At 46.6% G+C, this 27,755-nt stretch overlaps 1 protein-coding gene across 1 annotated transcript in view; it reads left to right on the top strand.

Moving 5' to 3' along the window:
* Positions 1-26,893, top strand: part of COL14A1 (collagen type XIV alpha 1 chain) — a 559,513-nt gene extending 532,620 nt beyond the window's left edge. The window contains exons 44-48 of the mRNA XM_078686835.1: positions 10,740-10,806; positions 18,309-18,497; positions 23,376-23,453; positions 23,649-23,804; positions 25,355-26,893. Coding sequence (XP_078542961.1) covers positions 10,740-10,806; positions 18,309-18,497; positions 23,376-23,453; positions 23,649-23,804; positions 25,355-25,677 — 813 coding nt within the window. The 3' untranslated portion in view covers positions 25,678-26,893. The remainder of the gene's footprint in view (positions 1-10,739; positions 10,807-18,308; positions 18,498-23,375; positions 23,454-23,648; positions 23,805-25,354) is intronic.
* The last annotated feature ends 862 nt before the right edge of the window (positions 26,894-27,755 follow it).

The raw sequence follows: 27,755 nt of genomic DNA, 5'->3' as shown, positions 1-27,755 counted from the left end.
AATATAACTATTACAACCATTATACTTTTCTGTACGTTTAAATAATAGAGCTTCTGCCAACACCTCAGCAAGTCTGGAAGTGCCCAAGTAAACATCAAACACATAAAATGTAATGGGAGGAATGCTTGCGAAAAGTCTAAATGTTATGTTTTGAATGCTTTGGTAGAATTTTAGGGGTGGTTGAGTGAAGTAGAATGTAGGGGATTGAAATGTAATAGGCAAGTGGTGAGGAGTGTTCTTTGTCATTTGGGGTGAACAGCTGCACTGACACAATGTGTATGGTGGCTCCTGTTATCAATAAACTCACCAATATGTTTGATGAACTGTGGATGCTGTCCTGATTACCAAAACCTTCGTTGCCTAGGAGGATGGGATGCAAACCCATGTGTGCAAAGCACAATAGAATGGAGTGGATTGGATGTGGAAACGGACCATACTTTAAGTCAGGGAAACAATGTCCAGCCAAAAGTGTTGTTTACAGAAAATGTAGTAAGGTGGGACATTTTGTAAAGGTATGTCAGAGTTAATTAAACCAGTCGGAGAAGAGTACTAATGTTGTAGCAAATTTAGGGGAACATGATTATTGTTCACATCTATAAAAGATATAGGATGATCTCCAAGATATGATGTTGGTTGTTAGGGATTTGTTTTTTTAAAACACTTTATTCATGACTGTATCAGGTATTACAATGCACAGGTTATCATCATACATCGTGTCAGTCTTTTCCAATTTCTTTAACTAAACTGTGTCATATCATTTCTGCTATTCATTTATTTATCAGGCCTCATAACAGTCCCAAAATCACTGTAATACAACTCATATTCCGCATCCGTAAAATATTGTAATGCCTCAACAATTCCCCTCCCTCCCATCTCCCCCCTCCCTCTTCCCGTCTCCTGGCAGTCCCCGTGCCCAACGCCCATAAGGTGGACATACCAGCTTTAAACCGTGTGAATGAACATTACATTGGATAGGCGTGGCTACCGGTGTAAGCAGGCTAGGTAGCCCCGTACATAGACACTCCACACCCCAAGCATGCAGTCAAACAATATGCATCAGTCACAGTTCTGGGTCATCGTCCTCCAGTTGTAATAACATACGGTCCCAGTCCTGTGCAATGGGGTATTTACGGTGGCCCTTCTGTTCCTCCCTGCGTAGCTCCGCAGCCTCAGCCCTCCCCCCTTTCAGCATGTCCGACCTCCATATCTCTACATCTGGGGGTCTAGGTGACTTCCATCTCATGGCGAGGGTACGGAGCGCCAACAAGAGAGCCAAGTCTATGAATTTCACTTGTGCCTTACAGGCCTTAGATCTCTTCCTGTGGCCTATCAGGCAGTGCAAGGCACCCTCAGGGATCTGTAGAACAGTTATAGTCAACAGTGTATTCCTAATCGTCACCCAGTAATGACGTATTTTCGGGCATGTCCAAAGCATGTGAATAATATTTGCATCATCTTCCCGGCACCTAGGGCAGTTGTGAGGGGTGTTAGGAAACATCCTATGTAGTCTCTGGGGAGTGAGATATGCCCTGTGCAAAACCATGGCTTGTATAAATCTGAACTTGACGTTCCTGGACACTCGCCTAGGATGACCAAGGATGGTCCTCCAGTCGCCGTCTGTGATCTCCTCCCCCGTGTCTGCGGTCCAAGCCTCCCTAAGTGCAGTGAGGGGCAAAGCTGCGTGTTCCCTGATACCCACATAGAGCCACTTCACTAAGTGTCCGCCCGTCCCCATGTAATGGAGAAGATGAACCAGTTCGTGCTGGTCCGGCTTGGTGCGTTGTGGATCCCAGGTGCGTCTAACATAGTGGGTCACCGAGGCGTGCAACAAGTAAAGTCTTTGCGGGGCCCCTGTAGATTGCGCGAAGGCAGCATGATCTAAGAGGGCGTCATCCCCAAAGAAGTCTCCCACCCTGTCCACCCCAGCATCTGTCCAGGGTCGTAATCTATGTCTGGACAGAGTTCCCTGCGGAGTCGGGAGGCCGATTAAGGGGATGTTATCTGCATAGGGAGGAGTTCCTGCCGTGTACCTCAGCGCTTGCCGCCAACATTTCAGTGCCACAAGTAATAGGGGGTGACATTCCCTGGGAATCCGGGCCGTAGGCAGCAGGAGGGAGTGGAGGTCCCCACGCGCCAATTTGGTTGCCGTTAATGCAATCTCGTGGAGCTGTCTACCCGCCACCCATCTTGTCAGCCACTGAAGTTGGCTAGCATAGTAATAGCTTCGCAGGTCCGGTACCCCCAGGCCCCCCCGTCTGGTGGACAACTGCAACTTCTTGAGGCTCACCCGTCGTCTACCCGGTCCCCAAATTAGGGTAATTAGCAGCGAGTTCAGTGTAGTGAATATGTGTTGTGGGAGGAGGACGGGCAAATTCACAAAGTAGTACAGTATGCGAGGTAGGAGGACCATCTTCGAAATTGCCACCCGGCCCATTACAGATAGGGGCAGGGACGTCCAGAAGGTCACGCTACCCCGGAGGCCGTTGATCGCTCTTCGCACATTGCCCTCAATCTGGTCTTCAGGGTCCCGGTACACGTTAATACCAAGGTATTTAAATGTAGTTGGAGCCACCTGGATCTCGTGGGCGCCAAATTGTATGTGAGTGGACTGTTGTCCGTCTCTAAAAAAGAAGCCCAGGGATTTTCGGGGGTTCACCGCCAAGCCAGAGATTCTTTCGAATTGAGTAAAGACCGTCGCTAAATGTGTGTGGTCACCCCGTAGATCCCGGAGAAACAGTAGTATGTCGTCAGCGTATATAGAGAGCAGGTTATGAGTATCTCCAACCAGAATGCCCGCCTCCGCTGCTCTAGTCCGGAGTGCAATCGCCAGGGGTTCTAATGTGAGCACGAACAACAGCGGTGACAGGGGGCATCCCTGTCGAGTGCCCCTGTGCACGTCATAACTGTCTGAAGTATGTCTGCCGGTGCGCGCCCTGGCCGTTGGATGCGTGTACAATAGACGGATCCATTTTATCAGGGCATCCGGGAAGCCGAAACGGTGCAAGGTTTCGAACATGAAGTCCCATGCCAGTGAGTCAAACGCCTGACGTAAGTCAAGGGTTATGCAGCCTGCGCTTGGGAACTCCGGGGGGGTGGTGGACATCAGGGCGTGCAGTCGCCTCGTGTTCTGGGAAGTGCTTCTCTCCGGGAGGAAACCACATTGATCCGTGTGTATTAGGCCAGGGAGGTGGGCTTGGATTCTCATGGCTATAGCCTTGCTAAGGATTTTATACTCCGAAGGGAGCATAGACAGAGGTCTATAATTACCTACATCCAGAGCGTCTCTGCCAGGTTTCGGGATGGAGATGACCAAGGCCTGCATAGTCGAGGCTGGCAGGTGGCCGACCTCATAAGCAGTGTTATATATCTTTTCCAGGACCGGCACCAGCGTATCGGAATAAGTCTGATAAAACTCCCCGGGCAGACCGTCCATACCCGGAGTCTTACCCCGATTCAAGGTGTGGATGGCAGTTTTAATTTCCTGTCGCGATAAGGGTTCAGCGAGGGCCGTCTGGGTCTCCCGAGGGAGGGTTGGGAGTGCCAGCCCATTCAGGAAATTCATCATGGCATCTCGATTATTATCAGGGGGTGGGGCATACAACTTCTCCAGATGACTTCTGAACACAGAGTTGATCTCCAACTGCGTGTGTACCTGTCTGCCCGTGTCGTCCCGGACACTCGTGATCACTGGGGTCTCAGGGGTATCTCTGATCAAACGAGCCAGTAGTGCCCCCGATCTGTCCGCCTCCGCCTGTTGTCGTCTCAAATATTCCCTGTAGTCGATAACCCGCAAGGTTTCTAGGAGTTCCGCATGCTCGACATTACACCGTTGTAGGTCCTCCCTGCGACCTGGGTCTGTTCCCACCACTGTCTCTAGCTCTTTCAGACGGCTCTCCACCGTACACAGTTTGTCATGAACCTCCTGTCTGGCGCCCACCAGTCGGCCTATCGCAGCCCCCCTCACCACAGCCTTCATAGCATCCCACACTACCAGGTTCGAGGACGCAGAGTCCCAGTTTTCCCTGAAGTAGCCAGTCAGTGTGTCCTCAAGGTGGGCACGGAACGGGCCATCCTCAAGTAATGAGGGGTTGAGCCTCCAAGTGGGTACCGGTGAGGGAATCCTGCCCCACTGCAGATCCAACATTAATGGTCTGTGGTCCGAGAACGTTTTGGCAAGGTACGCTGCTGATACACATTGTGTCGTTAGGGAGTTGGTGCAGGCGAATCTGTCCAGGCGGGTGTGTAGGTTATGTAGTGGGGAGAAGTACAAATATTCTTTAAGTGTCGGGTACAGTGTGCGCCACACATCATTCAGTCCCCAGCCCTGAAGCCATGTGCTAAACAATTCCGACGTTTTATGAACTCCCGCCGCCTGTAGGGGAGGGTGTGATCTATCTAAGCCCGCATCTAGGACCATATTCCAGTCTCCTCCCAGAATCCACGGGGCGTCCACCCAGCCTGCCAGGGCCCTACCAACCGTCAAAAGGTATCCGTCCTGGTCGTAGTTTGGGGCATAAATACAGCCCAGGACTACCAGTATACCATCTAGTGTGCCCCTTACCAAGATGTAACGCCCTTGGCCATCGGTTTTCCTCTCTAGCTCCACAAAGGGGACCCCATAACGTATCCATATCGTGGCTCCCCTGGAAAAGGCAGAGTATGTTGTGGAAAGCACAGCTCCCCTCCATTTTTTCCGTAAAGTGTGCACCTCAGGCTGTGTCAGGTGGGATTCCTGGAGGAATACAATATGCGCTCTCTGGCGAATCAAGAAGGCGTGTACTCTATGTCGCTTTTGTATCGCCCCCAACCCCCTCACATTCCACGTAACCAGCCTATACTTCCCTCTCACTTCAGCCATATCCAAATACAGGCGTCCAAGGGGATAACAGAATGCAATACTTTATGGCCCTAGGCCTAATCAGCCAGGAGACAGTTCCCTCCCTATCCCAAACCCCAACTCTGTAGGCGCAGCTCCGGAACTTTGCTGTGCCGAACATGAAACTGTAAACAAAAAGCAAACATTTAAGAGTGCATACGCTCTTTGGGGGGTCTACTAGGCTTGAGCCATATCCAATGGACCATGCCAGTCTGTGACGCCTGCTCAACGGCGCCGCCGGGAGTGATATCTGTCAACCACGTACTGCCATTGCCCACCACTAAGGGGGGGGGCCCATAACCCCACACAGTCAGAGGCACAGACCCGGACCGGGTAGGGTGCGGGTCGTGCACAAGCCGCATGCCTGGGATCGCACACAGTGGACAAGGATATGGCCCTTCTGGAGCTAACAGGTAATGCATACACACATTCGCGCACTTTGTCCATAGATTCTGCTCCCTCCCCACCCCTCGATCGTGCAGTCAGGTTACAATAAAGAAAAAGGATACCAATTAGACTTTACGATACGTATCTTATCAGCAACGGTCCTTATTCCAGGGCAGTGTCTAGGAGTTCATCCGCCGCTCTGGGCGTCACAGTCGGAAACAGCACCATACTGTTTTCAGAGTCCGAATGTATAGTGCTATCTTCAGTGTCTGTATTCACTTGCCCTCGGTCTTCTCTGAAGGAGCCCGCCACTGCGACAGCGTCGTCCTGCCCCTTCTTCTGTTCGTGGACAGGAGGCCCACGTCTCTTCGGTTCCACCCTACGCGCCCTTGGTCCCTCCTTTGCACTCTTCATTCCAGCGGCGGTCCTGCTAGTCGTCGAGTCCTGAGTCGGGTCCAGGTCCTTCTCGAAGTCCATCACTTCCAGCCACTCTTCCGCATCCGTGGGGCTATCGAAGAAGTGGGTTTTATTATCGTGGATCACTTTGAGGCGTGCAGGAAACAACAAAGCGTATCGAAGTTTGGCTTTTTGGAGTTTCTTTTTAACCTCATAATAGGAAGACCTCTGTTTCTGCACTAAATTAGTGTAGTCCGGATAGAGGGATATGCGCTTATTCTCGTATTCAATAACGGATTTCAGTCGGGCTTGTCTAAGCAGTGTGTCCCTGTCCCGATAGTTGAGGATCCGTACAATCAGGGGTCGTAGTGCTCTGCCTGGGCTCGGCTGACCCGCAGGGATCCGATGAGCTCTCTCCACACAGAAATACGGGGACAGTCCTTCCGCAGCAACATTATCCCGAAACCAGTGCTCCATAAAGTCCGTTGCGTGGGGCCCCTCACAGTGTTCCGGAAGGCCAATGACGCGTATGTTGTTGCGTCTATTGCGCCCTTCCGCATCCTCCACTCGGTCAATAAGAGTCTGCACCTGATGTTGGATTTGTTGGATGAGTCCGTATGTTCCTCCACCGTAGGGGCAAGGTCCGTCAGCACCATTCCCTGGCCTTTGACTTTGTCCGATAGTTTGGCATGGTCTGCTTTAAGAAGGGAGAGGTTCGTGGTAAGGGTGCCCATTTGCGCTTCTATCGCAGCCCTAGAGTCTCTAATTTCTTTAAGGATCAGGTCCAGCTTGTCGCCCTGGTGGACCTCCGCAGGAGTAGAATTCAGTACCAAGGGTGCAGAGCCATCCATAGTCGCATCAGGGATAGGTCCCGTCGCAGTTCCGTCCTGGCCCTCTGTCGTCTTCGTGCCCCTGCGTCCCATGGTGAGTGGCGCAGGGCAGATCCCAACCACCTTGCAGGACCCAACTCTTCAGGTGTCTGTCTCGTCTCTCAGCCCCTGCAGCGCACAGCAAACGGGCAGCTGCACCAGATTCTTCAGTATGGGGCCGCTGGGCGTGGAGACGCAGGTCGCAGTCGCGTTCGTCCAAAGAGGGTCTCGTCAGGGAAAGTGGCAGGCCTCCTCACGTCCGCAAAAAAAGGGGGGGGGGGGCGACCACCCCGCTTCTCCACTCCTCTCGGTGCTAGTCGGCCGGCACCCCAGCCCCCGCCGGCGCAGGCCCAGGCCGGTCAATTGCTCACATCCGGGCCTCCCCTCTCACTCGAGGAAATGGCGGCCAGTCCAGCAGTGTGCCCCCTGTCTCGGCGTCGCCAGCCGCGGATCTCCGTGTCGACCCTCCACCGATTGTGGCGGTCCCGGGGGAGGGGGAGAGATCAGGGGGAAGGCAGGTAAGGCCGATGCAGTGCCGTTCTCAGCGCCCCCGCGCCCGCTGTTCGTGGTGATAGTCTCCCCGACCCCCTCTGATTCCTCAGCGTCACACAGGGTCGGCGCCTCGCAGCGAAAGCAGCTCCGCGCAGGATCCTCAGAGCGTGTCGTCGGTGGCCGCCGCAGGGGGATGGGGGGGGGAGGGCCGTAGAAGACCCGCACTCACCCCCTAGTACGGCAGCATCCAGGTCGTCTCACAGGCCGTTAAGGCCGCACAGTCCGGCAGCGGCTCGGCTGGCAGCGGCCCCGTGTCTCGGGCGCTGGCCGCACTCGAGCCCCCGGCTCCTATCGCGGAACCAGGCCGCTCCTCCTCTCGTCGATCAGCTCGGCGCCGGCACCTCTCAGGCTCCGGGAAAATCCGTCAAGGCGAGCAGGGCCCCCAAGGAGCAGGATTCAATCCTCGGTGGCACGGGGCTACCCCCGGAAAAGGCTCGCAGGATCGTTTTGCTCCCAGCGGCACCGGAGCTTTATCAATCTCCGTCCGCCATGTTTGGCTCCTTAGCCACGCCCCCTGTTGGTTGTTAGGGATGAGGTCTGTTCAGGGGATCATGCAGATTTCATTGATCCATATGCTCAGGAACCAGTAGGTAATAGATCGGTCAGAACTTTGGTTGATTCTGAGGACGGAATTACAATGCTGACTCAAAAAGTTTTCAATAAGCTGTGGCCGGTATAAATCATGGAACCACTGGATTTCTTCTACGGCTTCATATGAAGGGAGGTGGCTAGAGTTATAGGAGTATTTTAGGGAGGTTTTGGTTTTCAAGGTCTTTCAAAGATTTTTGACAAAGTATATGTGGTGAGTAAAGGATTGTGTAACCTGGGTTGGTTCCACCAAGGGCTATTTGAGATTGTTCTGAGACCAGGTACAAAAGACCAGGTGTCCATACTCCCAGATAAACAGGTGAATTACATGACTTCCAGATTCCTGGAAATTGTTTCCCAGTAAATTGGGTTCCATAAAAGGATTCCAGCCCAAAACTATTGTCAAGCATGATGCAATCCCCATTAAGCACAAGATGCAATGTGCAATGTATCTATAAGGGAGTGGCATAATTGAGTCCATAGTGTTTGTGGTTATCTCCTCTTGTAGTGGCTCTTAAGAAAAATGGTGAATTGAGGGTCTGCGTTGATTTGTGGAGCCTTAATAGTGCCATTTGGGTTGCCTCTCACCCCCTCCATAGGATTTCTGAACTGTTGACCAGGGTGGCCTATGCATGTTGGCTTTCAAAACTTGACCTGTCACCAGGTAGTTTTGAAGCCCGAATCATCACATTTTGAAGCTTTCGTGCCACCTTTTGGAAAGTTTCAGTACTCCATGATGCCATTCGGATTGGCTTCCGCAGCATCCATTTTTCAGCAAATCATGTATCAGCTTCTCAAGGACATAAAAGGTGTAGTCGCCTTTCAAGGCATGTTGATTTTTACAAACACAAGTGAGAAATATGATGTTATTTTAGATCAAATATTGTGTATTCTCCAGGAAAAGGGTGTTGCATTAAAATTTGAAAAATTAGAAATCAACAAGGACAGGGGAGAGTATCTGGGGAATGTGGTTTCAGGTGATGACATTGAGCCTAGATTGGAGTTGGTAAATGCTATCATCGAGGGTAAAGCATGGGTAGTAAAGACTCACTTGAAATCATTAATGGGTATGTACGAATTGTACTCTTGTTTTATCTCAGACTATGCATCCCATATCAAACCTTTGACCATTCTGATAAAGAAGAATGCAATATTCAAATGGGAATACCTCATGTCATGAGTCATTTGAATGGGTTAAAACACAGTTGGATAGTTCAAAAGTTTTGAGACCATTTGACTCGAGGTTACTATGCTGTATCACCGCTGATGGATCCAATTTGGATTGGTGGCAATCCTCACGCAATCGGATGATAAGGTTGAGAACACCATTTGCTGTGCGTCGCGAGTTTTTAGAGATTCAGAAAGCCACTATTCTACAATAGAGAAGGAACTGTTTGAAATGTAATAGACAAGCAGTTAGGAGTGTTCTTTATCAGTTGAGGTGAACAGCTGCTATGACACAACGTGTATGGTGGCTCCTGCTATCAATAAACTTATGGATATGATTGCTGAATTGTGTATGCTCTCTTGATTACCACACTAACCACTGGCAATCACTCGGGTAGCATGTCAACCCATTGTTCTGTTGGCCAACATTCCAACCCAGTTTGACCCAGCCATAAGCAAATCAGTCTTGACCCTACTCCAATGAGAACAATGCAGCCCAAGCTGCCAGGCTACGTCTTCACTTAATCGGAGCACAAGCAACCCTGACCCATGTACCCAAGTAGAACCATTAACAAAGAACGAGAATGCCTTCACTGCTTTTGTAAAAGGGCTGAGATGTGTTAATTGTGATACAAATCCATTGTTAGAAGTAATAAAAATACATCTGATTCTCCTACCAAAGAGTCTAATATTCATAAAGCTGACATCTTAGCCTACAGCTCTCTTAAGTTCAAAAGGACATTATCTCTTTTCTAAATCACCATCATCCCAAGAGTGCTTGCCCCCCATAGCACCGACTGTGTCTGCAGATGCAGATACCACAAATTGTTGATTGTATTGTGAAGAAACTGAAAACTCAGGAACGACATTCGTGCAAGATAGCTCTTTGTGCTGCCAGATAATGTAATACTGAGAAGGAAGACACATATGAGAACAGTCAGCTGTGAACAAAAGCCACACTTCATAATAAGCTACCTCAAGCTCTCCTGTGTGTCCTACGTCATAAGCTTAGAAAGAGAGAAAAAGAGGCAGGCTACCACCCTTTTGGTTATGCTAAGAAGCATCTCAATAGCAGTGAATCACAAAATGAAAACGTTTTAGTAAGTTCTTTCGAAAATTAAATTTCACCCAGTCAGAATGAAAGAGAAGGGTGTTTCATTCAAGTAACACATTCTTTCTGTAAGGAACCATATTGACAATGGCAATCTAAGGTAGGAAACAGGGATAGTCTAGTTAAAAGGGGAGTCTGATATCCAACACTGCTAAACAGTAGGCCCACAAAAGTAACCCATATTTCCTTAGAAGAATCTTTGGCTGACCTTTGGTAGACCTCAGCAACAAGGATTGATGTGTAACAATCCAAGCAAGTATGCATTTAAAGAAATAAAGAACGTTTTAAATGAGACTGAATTAAAACATTGAAACTATAATGTGGCAAATGCCGTAACATTGTAGAAGTTAGGTAAAGGGGTTCAGGAGATATTAAGATTTCAAAAAATGCCCCCTTAAGGAACAATCAAATCAAGAGTTTATGATAAATCAATGGCAAAATACTTACATCATCAAAATCCAACTGTGAAATAGTTACGGGGGCCCAGGAACCATGCAAGGCTGCTTGATTTTAAATATCTTTAATATATTTTGCTGTGGCCAAAGTGCATTGTTCACAAGTTCTTGTCTTTTGCCTACAGTTGGCTTCTGGCCTACTAGGATTCGGATTCCAATAGTTGAGGGGCATCTCTTTGCTTTATTATAAAATATGAATTTTTTGTAACTCACAAGTCAATCAAGAGATAGCACTGCAAAACTATATTGGTATATTTCATCTACAGATGATGGTTAATGACTTATGGATGTAGCAAGCTCCAAGTTTGTTATTGATTATTGTGTTTTCTATTCTTTAGGGAGACACTCAGTCCCAAACCATGGTGCGTGCAGTTGCTCGACAGGTGTGTGAGCAGCTCATTCAAAGTAAGTAATGTAGTAGATAACTATCCAGTGTTTGGTCAGCTGTGTCTTACCCTGTGATTTTTTTCATGGTGATTGATTGTTTTCATTAGGAGGGCTCACTGCATATCTGCTGGAACTAGTCACTGTAAATCTTGACATAGAATTTGCCAAAGTGAGCGAAGAACTGATTATGAGATGAGTGAGATAATTCCAAAAGTGCGTCAAACTGTTCACTTTATATCTAGTTACTTGTTGCAATGTGAGCCAATCTAAGCTTGGAAGTAGGGGCGTGCAATGCTGGACCCAGAGGCTTGGATCCATGTCAGATTTAAAGGATAATTACACACAAATTAAATTTGTTCCATTTATTTTCATTGTCTTTAAATGTCCTATTTGTTGATATCCTTAGAATACGGCCTGGGTGCAGCGCTTCTTATCTATCTATCTATCTATCTACCTGTCTGTTTTTCTGTCTGTCTGCCTGCCCACCTATCGATCCATAGGGTGTGAACATTTAACAGACTGAAGGAGTTAACATCCACCCCTGAATTTATTTCATATGTGACATTATATATGAATAATTTTAAGTCTTTCAAGAATAATTTTGGAGTCTTTCAAGAATAATTTTGAAGACAGTATGGAAACGGAAGTGGACTAGAATGACCATGGAACATTTTTTAACAAAATAACATTGGCTTTGGTAAACAGCCTGCTGTGGATCCTATGCTTTTCTCCAGCAGCTTGAAGGGTCTCACTTTTTGTGACTGATGGAAACTAGTCTGTCGCACTAAGCTGGTGTTTCGAATGTTGCCCAGTGAGGCAATCCACGCAACGTGCATCAATTTGCATTAAATTAATTATTCCAACTCGAGGCCAATAGTGAGACTCTTGCTCAAATGGAGACAAGTGTTGGATCAGCAATCTGTTAATGTATTTGGATTAAGTGTTTTTCGGCTGGGTAGTAAAATATGTTCAAAATTAGATAGTAACAAAATTTACAAGTGTACCGCAAATGAATCCAAACTGAGAGGAAACTAGGATGTACTGACTTCACGCATTCTCAGAGGACTTAAGAGCCCTTTTCTTCTCTTAAAATGAAGAAACTGGACTCGGTCTGCCAAAATACCACTACTTGCCTCACAGCTACTAATTAAAAGGCCTGCCATTATCTCACAGTGTGAGATTCAGTAAAGGACGTCATAGAAAGGAAGGAGGGATTGCTGCGGTGTGCTCGTTTGACCTGCAAGTCCATGACTGCTAGTAGCCCTTGTGCTGGTTCTCTTTGGGGCTCATATAAGTCCTGAGGACTCTGTCTCTCTAGCATGCTGCACATGTGGCTGCACCACATGTGGTTTCCACCAGTTGCAGCAGTACTTTAGCACGGTGGTCAAGGTGGTGCTTGCATGACCGTATTGATAATAGCCCCGTCATTTTCCTGCCACGTCAGATGCCAATGCAATCAGTGAGAGATGTGGCAACAGGATGGCATGGTTGTAGCAGTGTTGTTGACTGGACAGTGGTCTAGATTGTAGCCTTTGGCTTTAATAATTTTGGACCCAATTTAGAAATGGGAGCTGATGGAAAATCCCACTATTCCTTAAGGAAGTGTTATTTCCAGTGCAGATTACCCCAGTAGATTTTTCCCACCATACTATGCCTATGGTGCAGAGGATTACAGATGTGGATCATCCTGCGTATTTATAACTTCCTCTAGAAAGAGACAATTCTCCATTACAACTCAATTCCAAATCAGACCAATAACTAGTATTGCTAAAGTTACTTACCTTCGGTAACGATATATCTGTAAGAAGGTTAGTTATAGATTACTTACCTTAGAATATCCCCCAGGGGTCATACTGGATCCGGAACGTTTTTCATCAGCAGTACCCCTGTGCGTCGGTAGGTCGCGTCGGTCGACTCCGTGTCTGTCGTCGGCATCGTGGTCGCCGGGATGACATCACGGAGGTTACTCAGACACCGCCCTCGCGCGCTGATGTCAGTTCTGTATACGACTTTCTGCGCCAAGAACGCAGATGCAAGACACTGACCACTGGTGAACAAAACTAGGGCCATGAAAGGATGTCCTTAACCCTAGAAATCAGTTTACAGAACAGATATACAGAACAGATATATTGTTACCGAAGGTAAGTAACTTGTGCATTTGAAAGAAACAGTTAGTTATAGATTCCTTACCTTAGACTAGATACCCCAGCAATACCAACCCTGGAGGTGGGTCGGCGAACCAAGATCACATCAGAAAGTCCTTGAGAACCGAACGGCCGAAGAAGCCGTCTCTCCGGACTTGGCTGTCCAGGCAGTAGTGTCTCGTAAATGTGTGCAGCGATGCCCACGTAGCTGCCTCTCTGTCCCAAAGCAGTGGTAGCTGCCGTCACCCTGGTAGAATGGGCATGCAACCCCACTGGAGGTTCCTTTTTAGCCAAAGAGTAACAGGCTTTGATGCACAAAACAACCCACGGGAGATGGTCCGTTTGTGCACGGCCCGACCTTTCTTAGCGCCCACGTAAACAAGAACAACAAAGAGCTGGTCGTCCATCAGGAATGGTTTGGTGCGATCCAAATAGAAGGAGAGCGCACGTTTGGATCCAGAATGTGGAGCCTCTCTTCCTCTTTTGAAGGATGTGGAGAAGAAAAGAAGGTGGGCAAAGTGATTGTTTGGCCAATATGAAAAGAAGTGACCACCTTGTCTGGATGAACCGCCAGGAAGGGAGGCTTGGAAGACAGAGCTTGTAGCTCACTCACCCTGCGTGCAGAGGTGATGGCCACCAGAAAAGCAGTCTTGAGAGTTAAGACTCTAAGAGGACAGTTATGTAGTGGTTTGAGAGGAGAGCACATAAGATAGGTTAACACCAAGTTCAAGTCCTACTGAGGCATTACGAAGGGAACAGGAGGAAACAGATGAGTAATGCCTTGAAAAGAGAAGGCTGATCAGGAAGCCTAAGAAAGGCGGAAATGGCCGAGAGGTAGCCCTTCAGAGTGCCCAGAGCAGAGCCCTGCTGGGCCAAAGAAGAGAGGAACAAGAGAACCTCAGAAAGAGGGGCAGAAAGGGGATCCACATGCCACAAACTTACTCCATCTGCAGGCGTATACCGTCTTAGTGGAGGGACGCCTGGCTGCCAAGATTACATCACAAACTTCAGGAGGGAAGTCAAATGACGTCAACTGCCTCCGCTCAATCTCCACACAAGGAGGTGGAGGCTGGACAGGTTTGGGTGGAGGGCCATCCCCTGCTGCTGCGACAGAAAATCCTCCTGAAGAGGCAGTCGGTTCGGAGGATCGATGGCCATGTTGAGCAGCTCAGGATACCAGACTCTTTGCGCCCAATCCAGAGCCACAAGAATGACTTGGGCCCTGTCGCGCTTGATCTTCTTCAGCACTCTGGGCAGAAGTGGTATAGGCAGCAAGGCGTATAGAAGATCGCAACTCCACTCGTGAGTAAAAGCGATGCCTAGCGAATGCCGCCTTGGAAATTCCAACATGCAGAACTGCTAACATCGCACGTTCTCTTCGTGTTGAACCAAGGCTCTCCCCACTGCAGAAAGAGACGTTGCACCACCTCCGAGTGAAGATGCCATTCGTGATCCATCATGCACCTGCAGCTGATTTCGTCCACCCTGGCATTCAGTGAACCTGCCAGGTGTTGAACCACCAGGGATATGCCCTGATGTTCCAGCCTTGTCCAGAGGCACAGGGCCTCCTGACATAGGGTCCACGACCCCACCCGCCCTATTTGTTGCAGTACCACATGGTGCTGGTGCTGTCCGTGAATACCTGCACTACTCGTCCCCGGACAGAGGGAAGGAATGCCTTTAGTGCAAGACGGATCGCTCGAAGCTCCAGAAGGTTGATGTGGAGCCTGGACTCCACCAGAGACCAGAGGCCTCTGATCTCTGCCTCTCCCAGTGGCCGCCCCATCCCAGAAGGGATGCGTCTGTCACCACTGTGTGATCTGGTTGGGGAAGGGAGGGGGATTTGCCGTTGACCCAATCCTGGTTCGTGAGCCACCACCGCATTGTCGTGCAGTGCCCTCCGAGATCTGGATGCAATCGGACAGATTTTCCTGATTCTACGCCCACTGGAACTTCAGATCCCATTGCAGAGCCCGCATATGCCACCTGCCATGATCGACCAGCAGGATGCAGGAGGCCATTAGGCCCAGCAGCCAAAGGCTCATCCTGACCGAAACCCAGGATAGAGACTGAAAGATCCGAATCATAGCCCGAATATCCCAGACTCGCTGTTCGGGAGGATAAACCCGAAACTGCGTCGTGTCCAGAACCGCTCCGATGGAGAGGAGCTTCTGAGAGGGAATCAGGTACGACTTCGGCACCTTGATGGAGAACCCCAGCAAAAGCAGGAGGTCGGCTGTAATCTGGAGGTGGGAGACAACTGCCTGGGGCGAGCCCGCCTTCAACAACCAGTCGTCAAGATACGGGAAGACTGGAACCCCTGATCTGCGCAGATGAGCTGAGAGCACTGCCATTACTTTCGTGAACACCCGAGGGGAGCTGGTAAGGCCAAAGAGGGGCACAGTAAACTGAAAGTGTTCGTGGCCTACTGTGAACCGTAGCGGTGGGCCGGCAGGACTGGGGTGTGAAAATAAGCGTCCTGCAATTCCAACGCTACCAACCAGTCTCCAGGTTCAAGGGCAGACAAGACCGGAGCGAGCGTCAACATTTTGAACTTCTACTTCCGGAGAAAGAGGGTGACGTTCCTGAGATCTAAGATAGGACGCAGGCCTTGGTCCTTCTTGGGCAGCAGGAAGTAGTGGGAATAGCAACCATGACCTACTTCTAAGACAGGAACGTGCTCGATTGCCCCCTTGGCCAAGAGGGATGAAACTTCCTGTTGGAGAAGGGCCAGGTGATCCTCTGACATGCGATGGTACTGAGGTGGCATGGAGGGAGGGGTTGTCTTGAAGGGGAGGAAGTAGCCCCTTCGGACTATCTGCAGCACCCACCTGTCCGACATGATGATGCGACAGTGGGGGAGGTGATGGCGGATCCTGCCACCCACTGGCGTCTGGTGGCCCTGGAAGGTCAAACTAGGAGGGTTTGGAGGCTGATTCCGAGGAGGCTTTGGTGGACTGGCCTGCTCGCTGGCCCCCAGAACCAGGCCGGTAGTTCCCACGTTCCTGGCTACGCTTGGGCTGAACAGCCTGCGCTGGCCTGTGGGTCTGGGCAGGATGTAGTGGGGCACCCCTTCCGTAGCCGTGAAAGAGGCGAAAAGCAGACTTCACAGGGCGGGTGGTGGAGAGGCCCAAAGACCTGGCCGCAGCCCTACAGTCCTTAAAGCCTCTACCGCGTTGTCTGCCATGTTGCCATAAAGGCGACGGCCATCAAAGGACATATCCATAAGTGTGGATTGGACATCCCCAGAAAAACCAGTTGCACGCAGCTAGGCGTAGCACCGAAGGGCTACTAATGTGGCAATCTTCCTGCCAAGTGCGTCGGCGGTATCCAGCCCACAGAGCATGGTAAACTGCGTTTATCCCCTTGGCGACTGACTGGGAGAGCACGACCTGGGCCTCCTCCGGGCACTGAGGCAGCACTTGGGCCACCGTATCCCACACAGAGTGGGAATAATGGCCCAACAGACATGCAGTGCTTACTGACTGCAGTCCCAAGCTGGAGGAAGAAAACATCTTCTTCCCAAGTTGGTCCAGGTTCTTGGATTCCCTATCAGGTGGAGCTGTAGGGAAGGCACCTTTGGATGTAGAGGCTTGGACCACCAAGCGCTCAGGGGTGGGGTGTTGGAAGAGGAAAGTGGGGTCACCCAGGGCAGGGCAGGGCGGTTGGGTTGGGCAACTATCCTATCCACAGGAGCCCCTGCATTGGGCCTGGACAAGGTGCCCAAAAGGATGTCTGCTAGGGCTTCATTAAACAGCAGCAGGGGCTCCGAAGAGCTATCTGCCGGCTGAAGCACCTCTGTCAGGAGGCTAGTCCTGACTGCCACTGTAGGAAGCTCGAGGTGGAAAGCCTCGGCCCCCCTATGCAACACCACTGCGTATTACGCTCCCTCCTCCGTAGGCCACGGTAGGAGGAGACAACATGCCTAAGTCTGGGGAGGTATCCAGACCACTGGCCTCCCCCAGTTCCTCTCTCCAGTCTGGCTCGTATTCCAGCTCGTCTGTCAAGGGGTCACCAGACCCCTCCCAGTCTTCCCCACCCTTCTGGGGCTGCCAATCTGGCTGAAAATGGCCATGGTGGAACACACGGACAAAATTACCCATCGGCGCCAGATCCGGCGTCGGTCGATGCCAGTCCGCTGCGGACATGGTGCCGGTAGAATCGGCACCGGTGGAGGTGGTACGACCGTGAAGCTGAAGTGCGATGATGCTTCTTCGACTTCTTGTGCTTTGACTTACCTGACCCTGAGTGCGAAGACTTAGACGACGAGTGGTGGTGATGGCTCCGCAATCGGTCCCGCGACCTCCCTCACGACCGGGACCTTGAGCGAGGTGGAGCCGACTGCTGGGCCTCAAGGAGCATTCAGGACCACTCCTGCAAAGACTTTGGGATATATGGTTCGGCAGTCTGAGCAGGACTTGGTGTTGTGGTCGTGCTCCAGGCAGTAGAGGCACATGCGGTGCGTATCCATTACCGACATCAGTCGGGTACAGGAACCGCAGGCCTTGAAACCGGGCATCTCTCGTGCACCAGGAGTTAATGAAGACTCAAAAAAGAAGTCAACAAAAGTCGCAAAAACTCAGTCAAAAAGTGACCGGGTGTACCACTCTCTCCGGATCTGCGCTTGCTGGCGCAGAAAAAGAAGGAACTGACGTCAGCGCACGAGGGCAGTGTCTAAGTAATCTCCGCGACGTCATCCCGGCAACCACAATGCCGACGATGGACGCGGAGTGGACCAACGCCACCTACCGAGGCCTAGGGGTATTGCTGACGAAAAACGTTCCTGATCCAGTCTGATGCCTGGGAAATATTCTACTGTAAGGAATCTATAACTAACTGTTTCTTTCAGATGTGGATTCTGTAGCCGCAGCGTTTTCTACTCAATTGTGGATTTGTCCCATTTGCCATATAAACTCCTGCATGAGCCTCAGATTAACAAAAAAAATTATCTAGTTCAAATGGATCAAAAGTTTTTAAAAACCCAGCAACACATATTGCTGCACAGTGGAAGTCCCTTCGCAAAGATTGATTGGTCACCTTTTAGTTGCTTATTGTTGTGTTTAGGTGTTATACTGGTACTATTGAGGTTAAACGTTGGCCCATACAGTGTTAACATGAGGAAAATTAACAAAATAATGAAGTAATACTGTCATAAAATATGCACATTATGCTGCAAAATGTGCCTTTTGTTGCCTGATGATATAGTCAATCCTGCTGTATAGTTTGGTCCTCTGCATAATTGCAGTGGCCCTGCCTTTAAGATGGAATTTGGGGGGCTGGTGAATGAGAAGAGGGTAGGCGTCACTTCATAAAACATGTGGTGTACATTTCTATTGTTTTTAACCTATGCATGTATTTAAATATGTACTTTTTCAGGTCATATGGCTAGGTACAGCACTGTTCTTAACCAAATTCCTAGTCAACCCACATCAGTGCGCACCATCGTGGGACCACCTGGTGAGCCAGGCCGGCAGGGTTCTACTGGTCCACAAGGTGAGCAAGGACCTCCAGGAAGATCAGGATTCCCAGGCAATCCAGGACAACCAGGAACACCAGGAGAAAGAGGTATGCTAGTTAATATTTTGCACCATTTCATGATTGTGCACATATAAGGAGGGCGTTTAGCTCGCAGCACTGCTCATTTTACTTCGCCCTTGTGTCCTCATTGGGAGCGACCCAGAAAAGGGCTTTATTTTCCTCAACCTCTGAGTCCCCAATATGGAGGACACCAGTAACTGGGCAGGGATGGGAAAAATCCAGCCCATTGTGCTAAAGGTCCACTAAAAGGGGAGCGGAGTTGGCCTAACGGCTAGGGCGCTCAACCTTGGACCTGGGGATCTGGGTTCGAGTCTCGGTAACGACGCCAAAAAACCTCCTGTGATTCTGGGCAAATCACTTAATCTCCCCGTGCCTAAAATGAATGTGTGTCCGTCCTCATGTAACGTAACTGGTGCTATGTAAAGCGCTCTGATACCTGATTCGTTTCGGGTCTAGTTCACGCTATATAAAACTCTGCAAAAAAAACAAACACTGAGGAATTACCAAGGGAACTGGAAATACCTGGTCCAATACCCCTAGTAATTTCTCATTTTGTTCGAGACTCTGACAAGGAGATTTTGGCAGTTTTTGGCAGCAGAAATCTTTGGGTTGAAGTAAAAATACTACAAGGCCAATGAGAACGGTATCTACTATTTCCGATACCAGCAGTATAAATCGGCTACTCAGAATGAGGGCCATAGTCATCAGCTAACAGGCTGAGTATTCCTCTTATATTTTGCTGTATAATGAAAGGCAGAATCGAAATTATTTCTTAAAATTGCATATCTTTAAGGTATTTGAGTACCAACATCTATGCCTTATCTAGCTGAGGTATATATATATATATATAACTCTCTTAATTTAACTAGATAATTATTTCTGAATTTGATATTAGGTGAACAATGAAGGACTGTGAATGATGTTGAAATTGCAACATCAGTGCAAAAGGGTAAAAGCATTATCCCTTTATGAAAAAAAGAGGGAAAAGGGGGGTGGGAGTTTTTATTTACATCAAAACATAGTATTTTTGTCCACTATTCATAAATGAGAGGACATGTGTCAGCTTTTCTGAAGACAAGTCTAAAGAACATAAACCACTGAAGAAAAACACAATCACGACACAACGAACTCTTTCTAATTTGGTGTATTTATTATCATATAAAAAACATTGCATCCAGTTTAACAGGTTTACAAAGTTTTTTCAATATGAACCTTGATTCTTGGGCATCAGATATTTAATGTTATAATTTTTCGTGTTTTGTATAGTGGGATTATTTCATGTTCGCCATGTACATGGCTTTTGATTTAGTAAATGTTTTGTATATGTTAGGGGAAGCATATTGAAAAAAACAAATAGTAAACAGAATTGTTTTACTGGATGCAGTGTTGGTTATATGATAATGAATACACCAAATTAGAAAGAGTTTGTTGTGTCGTGATTGATGCTTTTTTCAGTGGTTTATGTTCTTTAGACTTGTCTTCAGAAAAGCTGACACACATGTTTTTTCATTTATGGATAGGGGATGAAAATACAAAGGGGCATATTACCAAGGGCCTTATCGCCGCTTTAGCGGGATTTTTTCCCGCTAAAGCGGCGATAATTTAATCGCCCTATTACCTAGCTGTCGCTAACACCATTTAGCGACAGCTAGTAGGAGATAGCGAGCTTCTGGGGGCCCACTTTGCATGTCAGCGATATATATCGCTAATGACATGCAAAGTGGGTGTGCCAAGCTGTTAGCGACTGGAAACAGTCGCTAACATCGCTAACTCCTATTACCAACTTTTGGAAATGATCGCGCTAAGCGCGATTATCTCCAAAAGCTAACGCCTGCCCAGAGCAGTTCTTGGCCATGTTATCCAATGGTAGGTGGATAACATGGCTAAGAGCATTTGTTTGGTAATGCATAAATATCGCTGACTTTTCAGCGATATTCATGCAGTTTGGCCGATTTTTATCGCTTAGGAGATAAACCTTGATAATAGCAAGGCTCCTAAGCGATAAAAATAGGCGAAGCACGGTGATATAAATATAGCCGCTAACCAAGCTTAGCGAGATTTTTCGCTAATGCTTGGTAATATGCCCCAAAGTTTCTATGAAAATAAAAACTCCACCCTTTTCCACTTTATTCACAAAGGGATAATTTAGTAACTTTTTTGCACTGATGTTGCAAGTTCAACACCATTCACAATTCTTATGGTAGTATTGTGTTACGCGACATAACTCATTGTAGTTTATAACTGTATACCCAGGTTCTGAGGGACACAAGGCAACCCCATTATATTTAATGGAAAATGAAGTACAACAACAAGATTAATAATGTCTGTTGGCACCTCCTGTTTGCACGCCGTACAACACTGCTCCCTCTAGCCCTACAAAGCAGAGAAGCAGCTGTCAGATCTAAACAGGTATAAGAATGGAAGAAGCAATCTACTACCAAGCATGAGAGGACTTATTTCATAGTTGTGAGCACAGAAATATCGACCTTTCACAAATATATACATTGCAGTATTAACTAACGATATGCTGTATAATTATATTTTGACAGGTATAGATTTACTATTCTAACTCCACATCTACTATTTAAATTGACATTATAGTGCAAGTATAAGGCATTTGAGGTGGTTGATATTACAAACTTGATAATGTGACTTCTGTCCATATCGGTGGTGGGTTAACACTCAAATGTCTAATCTTCTGTACAATAGGGTGAGTTGGAGTACATTTCTAGTTTCCTGGGGTTCAGCCTAGTATCAATGATTGATCAAGATAGTACCACTGTATGGAAGACAAGGGTTGCCTTTTGTACACCTCTTTTTCAAATGCTGTCCTGTTTATCGATTGTGTAATAACATTGTACACAGATCAGGGGTCTGTAACTTTTCTGCTGCGAGAGCCGCTTCTGAACAATAATATTCATCAGGAGCTACTCATGGATATTATCACTGTTACCGAAGAGACCACATCCAATTAGATTACAACTATGACCAGTCCATGTAGGATTACTTTTAGTGACCACCCTCTGCACTCAAGCAACTCTCCTCTGACTGCTGTTGAAATTCTTCTTTCCTGACCCACTTTACTCACACAGTGGAACTGATAGAGTGGGGCTTGCAGCTTGAAGTCTCTACGCAGGTTTGCTGTATTGTGATTGGAGACACTTGGTCATGTTGTAGCCCTCACGCTCCCGGGCTGCACGGTGTGTGTTTTTGTGAGCGTGGGGCCCTGCCATTGGTTTGACCATTAGCAACTCCAGGGTTGTGGAAACACACAACACCTCCTCTTCCAATGTCCATGACCCTTTATATGGCCTACTGGGCTTAACCAACAAGCTGTTCCAAGATACATCATGTGCAAAGACATTAAAATAACAAGATCAATGGAACTGTTTCCGATGAGGGTCTGTACATATCATGTCAGCAGTGATGGTACAACAGGGGGCACTGGTTCAAGCAGTGTGTAAGTAAACGAACAGCATGAACAGGTCATAGCAGACGCTACTAGGATGCAATTGTTTGCCTGAAGCAAACTCGTTTTGTAATGCAGATACTATATTTTTCCAGTGTGAGTGTTTTCAACATTTTCATAAACCTATTTGGCCAGAACTTGCTCAACGCTGCAAAGTTTACTTTGCTAGAGGTTCCCAAGAATGAATCATGGTAATGCCATTGTCGCAGAAGCAGGTCAAGCAGGTCATCATGAGGGCTATTCTGTATGGTTCTATATGCTGTATGCTCCTATATGTTTGAGTGGTCTGAGGAAAATATTGCAGATAACATCACAACTTGTTCTGGACACAGCGGTATTACTTAGGCGTCACTCGTGTGAATCTTTAACACGATAAGCCATAAAGTGTGGGTGACGTGTGCCACCCAGAGTGACAAATGAGGTCTTTGCTGTGTTCCATAGTTTCACACTACTTGGATATAAGAATCTGCATCTCATTTATGGTAGTAAATATGCAAGTTATGGGTGAGAAGAGGCACTCCCACAATGCAACTCTCACGTTGGCTCAGGGTCATCACAGCACTTACCTTGAGGGAAAGGTTATTGAGAAGCCAGCCCCAAAGGGTCAACACATTGATTATTCTGAAGGTAAACAGATGAGGCGAAGTGAGTTTGTGGTTATGTTGATGATTGACGGGAAATTGCCAGAAATGTGAAGGGGGCGCCCACACCAGATAAGATGGCAGACCGTGGACTGATTTGAACATTATTTAAATGTTAGAATGAGTAAAGATGTGAGCCACAAGGGGGAGTGTGATTAAAGATTGGATCTGCGTTGAGTGGCGAAGAAGTCTTAGAAGGCACCAGGGGTTTTGGCCAAATGGAGGGTAAAAATGTTTGCTAGGGAGGAGCAGCTTAAAGGAGAGACTGATGTTCAGTGGACGTCTGAGTGAACATGATTATTTAAATTGCCATTGAAACAAAGATAGCAGAGTATTTTACAAAACAGGAGACTAATGTCTAGAGTAGTGATAGGAAAGTCTACAAGGTTCTGGAGAGTAGGCAATGAACTGTTCAAAGTGAGGGGACATTTAAAAGTGAAGAGGGGAAATGGCTGAGAAATGGGCTTGTCCAGGCAGTACATATTACAATCTTTGCAGAGATTGGCATGCATGCCTCCATTTTCCAAAGCAAAAAAGTGATCTTAACTTGCACAGTTGTGGATAAGGTGTTCTGTATGTAAATATTTTAAGTAAATATATATTTATATGATGTTCAGCACACTTTTTGAATCTGTAATAGTGGCGAAAGGTTTTAAAACACATTTAGTATGAGTGATTAAATGTATAGTGTTACCCTTTGGGGATGTATTTTGTTTCTACTATTCTATGTAACATTGTAGCTGTTTTCTGTATGTTGGAGCACATCCTTTAACATTCTGTTCAACACTTTAACAGGCTTGCAAGGTGAAAGGGGAGAAAAGGGTAGCCAAGGTGTTGGAACACAAGGTCCCAGAGGGCCACCCGGTCCAGCAGGTAAGCCCTTTACATCATGTAGTGATTACAGAAGCGTATGTCCCTACTATGAGCTTATGAGTAGATGGGACGGGAGGTACTATTTCCCAAAGGTCTTGCTGTGCTGTACAGTTTGCATTTCTCTATGAAGCAGCTCCAGATTACATTGTGGCTGACACTGATGATGCTAACTGTTGGCCAACTTTCTATCCCCAGGACCTCAAGGTGAGAGTCGAGTAGGAAGTCCTGGCCCCCCTGGCCAACCCGGCCAGCGAGGTCCACCAGGTCACGCAGGGCCTCCTGGTGCAATGGGTCCTTCTGGTGCACCTGGATACTGTGACCCTTCCTCTTGTGGTGGCTATGGTGTTGGAGGTAAATTCTATTATTTTATCAAATATAGTAAGCATTTTTTAAACCACGTTGTGAATGAATGACTGAATGAATAGATTTAATGAAACGCAGTGAACGTACAGGCTTGTTTGAAGCATATTTGCAATTTTGCGTGAAACATAGTGTATGGCAATAAGTAACTCTTTTTAGTGTTTGAAATAGGTACCTAGTCGCTCTAGACTGTTATTGGGAAGTGTTTGCAGTTATTTAAGGCCGGAGCTGACATTAGTGATCTCATTAAAGCACACTGACCACCATTCAGCACCCGAGCCTTTGTGGCTTTTCCATTTTCTTATTATTCCTTAATTGGTGCAAAACTATTTGGAATTGGGCTTACCAAGGTGCTAAACGTTGACAATGCATAAGTGTTGCCGCAGAGCATCAGAACATTTTGAAAGGTATTATACCTGACAAGGTCTTCTCCTAGAAGTGTTCTAACTGAGAAGATTGCTGTCATCTACAGCGTGTTATGTGTCTGACTGTCTTATGATTGTACATCTGCAGTTTTCTGCAGCTGTTCCGCTGTATACTCTAATACTCTACTTTGAGCTGTATTGGTTCTGTCAGTCATGTGTCCGTCATGTTTTGTTTGTAGTGGCCTTTAATCGTACAATCCAATTAATGTTGATAGCCTTACTTTCATACATCTTCTTGCACTTCATCCAATAGATGGAAGTAATATTAATAATTAAGAAATACACTCAAACAATATGCACAGACAATTACACCAAAAACAAATAAAAAATATGTAGAAACATCATTGATTTAATCTGTACCGTACATTATAGTAGACTGCATGAAACTATAAATCTGTTAGCAATCCATCTATACAGAAATATAGTACGGTGACTGCTACAAAATGTGTATAATACAGGTGTTTCTAATGTTTATAGTTTTGTGTACTTTGCTTGTTTACTGATCTGTTATGTTTTTTTCTTTGTTGTTCGTGTTATTTCTTTCCTGTTTTGCTCTCTCCGTTTGCTCCTTTCTGATGCGAAGGCATTATCCCTTACAATGGCTACCAGCCATGAAATGAGAAAAGTGTTTCAGTCTGGTACATCGGCCTCTTCCTTCGGTGAAAGGTCAGAACGGTTGACTGAACAACCCAAGAAGCTGTTCCCCAACAACAAAGACTAACCAGCTCTACCACACTTTAACAAACCAACTGTCCTCAACCAGCTCTTTTCTTGGTGGACATATGTTTTCAGGGAACGTTTCATTCTCCACTATTCTGCTCTTGTGCCTCTCGTTGACTCATTTCAAAGATGGCGGCATGAGGCACCTTGGGATATGCCATTAGGTGCGTTAGATCAGGGGACACCAATCTGCAAATTAGTTGTGTTATTATTCTAAGTAGGTTCAACTGTCTGTCTTGACTTCTTGTTTGTTTTCTATGTGTAGTATTTTATTGTAAATAAAATATAGTATTTAATTTTTTTACAACATTTGTTTTACCTGATAATTGCCTTGATTCTTTGCTGCCTTTATTCCCATGCTAATCTTGTGAATCCTCTTGGCGGTGGTGGTTTAAGGTGGATACGGTGATCCAACGGATGAAGACATCCCTGTAGTACAAATGCCACATTCTTCCTATCAAGTGTATGATCCAGAGGACCTTTATGACATTGGACAGAATCCATACCAAAATTCTGGACCTTATGGTCACCCAAATCCATATGTTCAACAGTCCTTTAATCAACCTGGTCTCCCTCAGCCCGAGTTCACTCCAGTACAGGAGGAAATGGAAGAGACGGAAGTGAGATCACCGGGTATTAGCCGGTACCCCAGGAGCATATCAGAGAAAAAGCGGACAGTGCCTTTTCTACACAAGAGGAAGAATAAAAAGGAATCTTAACAAAGTGTTTTGAGATGTGGAATGTTTTTATACCTTTTATATACTGTACAGACTATAATTTTTGTAAGATTCTGCCGTGTAGTTTAAAGTATTGACTTTGGAAATATATGGAGATTCAAAATTATACAGAAGTATGTGCTTGAGTGCATTCATATATCTATTTATTCCATGCTAGTGAAAATAAATGTGGCCCATTAAAACAAGTTCTTTGGAGCAAATGTAGTCATAAACACAGATTCAGATATTTATTACGACAGTGCAAAGGTCAAATCCCATGTTATCACCACCGTTGAGTTGCTACTTCTGAACCATCATGCTCTTGATCTTCACTGCTTACATCATGGGCCTACACAATGAGTTTGAGCTCTGGCTGTGCTGAAATGCCTGTACTTATAACTATCCCACGGGATAGATCAGCATGGCATACACCATACGTGCAGATCTGCAGAAAGTAATATGCAATTTTTTTTATTGTTAAGGGAGAGGAAGGACAGTGTAATCTGTGGGAGGCTTTGCCTCTCATATGTTATGGCCTGTTTCAACACTGGCAAGATATGGCATGTTATACTTTGTGCATCTGTGTGCCTTTGTGTGAATGTGTGTGTGAGTGTGTCTGTGTATATATATGTATATATATATATATATATATATATATATATATATATATATATATATATATATATATATATATATACAGACACACACACACACACAAATACGTATATATGTGTGTGCCTATATAAACGTGCTAATGTACATGTGTACATGGTTGAATTTCTGCATACTTATAATGCACAAGGAACGTCTGAGATGTTAAATTGTATTTGCATGACAGCTAATGAATTAAAATGGGAATGGTGCTAAAAGATCATAATACACAGTTTTGAAAATATGACGTGCCATAATGCTTCAGAGAATAGTTTTGTTTACAGGGAAGTCTACAATGGTAAGTTCTACTGAGTCAGCAAACAAATGAGTTTACTGTGTTCTGTGACCTTACATCTTCTCACGACTGCACTGGTGGCCTTGGGGGGACATTGCATCTTCTGTGCGGTCTCCTAACTTGTCTTATCTTGGGAAAGTAGGCATTGGGTATTGGGGTCCAGTGTTTGGACCAATTAATTTTAATGGTGCATATGTATATGGGTAACTTATTCTGCACACACTTCCATTCTGTTTTGCAAACAAATTAAAGCCGTAAAAGGCTCCCATGGTTTTTTGCAGTACATGTCGTTCTTTTTTTATATTTTAAAGAGTGCAAAATTGAAGCCCCGAAGGTATTACAATGAAAGCCAATCAGATGCCATTCCATGTGACTACCTATTTGCAAAATCCGGACGTAGATGCATTTCTTGACCAGCATGTGGTAAATAAATAAATACCTGTTCTATTTTTGACTAGATATACAATAACAGATAGCTCAATAAATAAGAGTCAAGATTCGAGGTAGCTGGAGTTTGCAGGTTTTAATCAGGCATAAAGGACAGGAACAGGACAACCTGCATGGGAATGGGATGGCAGCTGCCGGGGAGCAGGATCTGGGAGCATAAGGGGTAACTTTTAATAACAGTTCACAATATTTATAGTTAAACAATTGCATTACATTCAGTATAGTAGGCGTAGCAGTGGGTGGAGTTCATAGCAGTCGCGAAAGATAAGGCATAAAGTGGGTGGAACAAGAGGCGTATACATAGACATGTGATGTAAACGTAACAGAATATGTCATAAACGGGGCGGAAACATGGAGGGGGCTACCTAAGGAGCCGGGACCTCTAACCTAGTGGTGCGCGCAAGCTGGCAATGACGTGTTACTAGGGAGAAGCTGGGGGCTATGACTTCTGAGCTAGAAGGAGAGACGAAAGTCTGGAGAGTCAGAGCGACATGTACCTAAACACTATCTAGTATCTGATGTTTAGAGAACATGTTGATAGAATCCAAAAGTTATCAGGGCAAAGGCTAACAGACACTAAGACTGGTGCATGCATTATTCTACATGTAGTGTGTGTTGAGGAATATTAAATGACCATAAATACAGTATTTCTCTTACATGGAGACGTAAAGGCTAGACGATGACTGAA

Source organism: Lissotriton helveticus, chromosome 4_1 (genome assembly GCF_964261635.1).
Source record: "Lissotriton helveticus chromosome 4_1, aLisHel1.1, whole genome shotgun sequence".
Lineage (NCBI taxonomy): Eukaryota > Metazoa > Chordata > Amphibia > Caudata > Salamandridae > Lissotriton > Lissotriton helveticus.
This window is presented reverse-complemented; position numbering and strand designations above follow the sequence as displayed.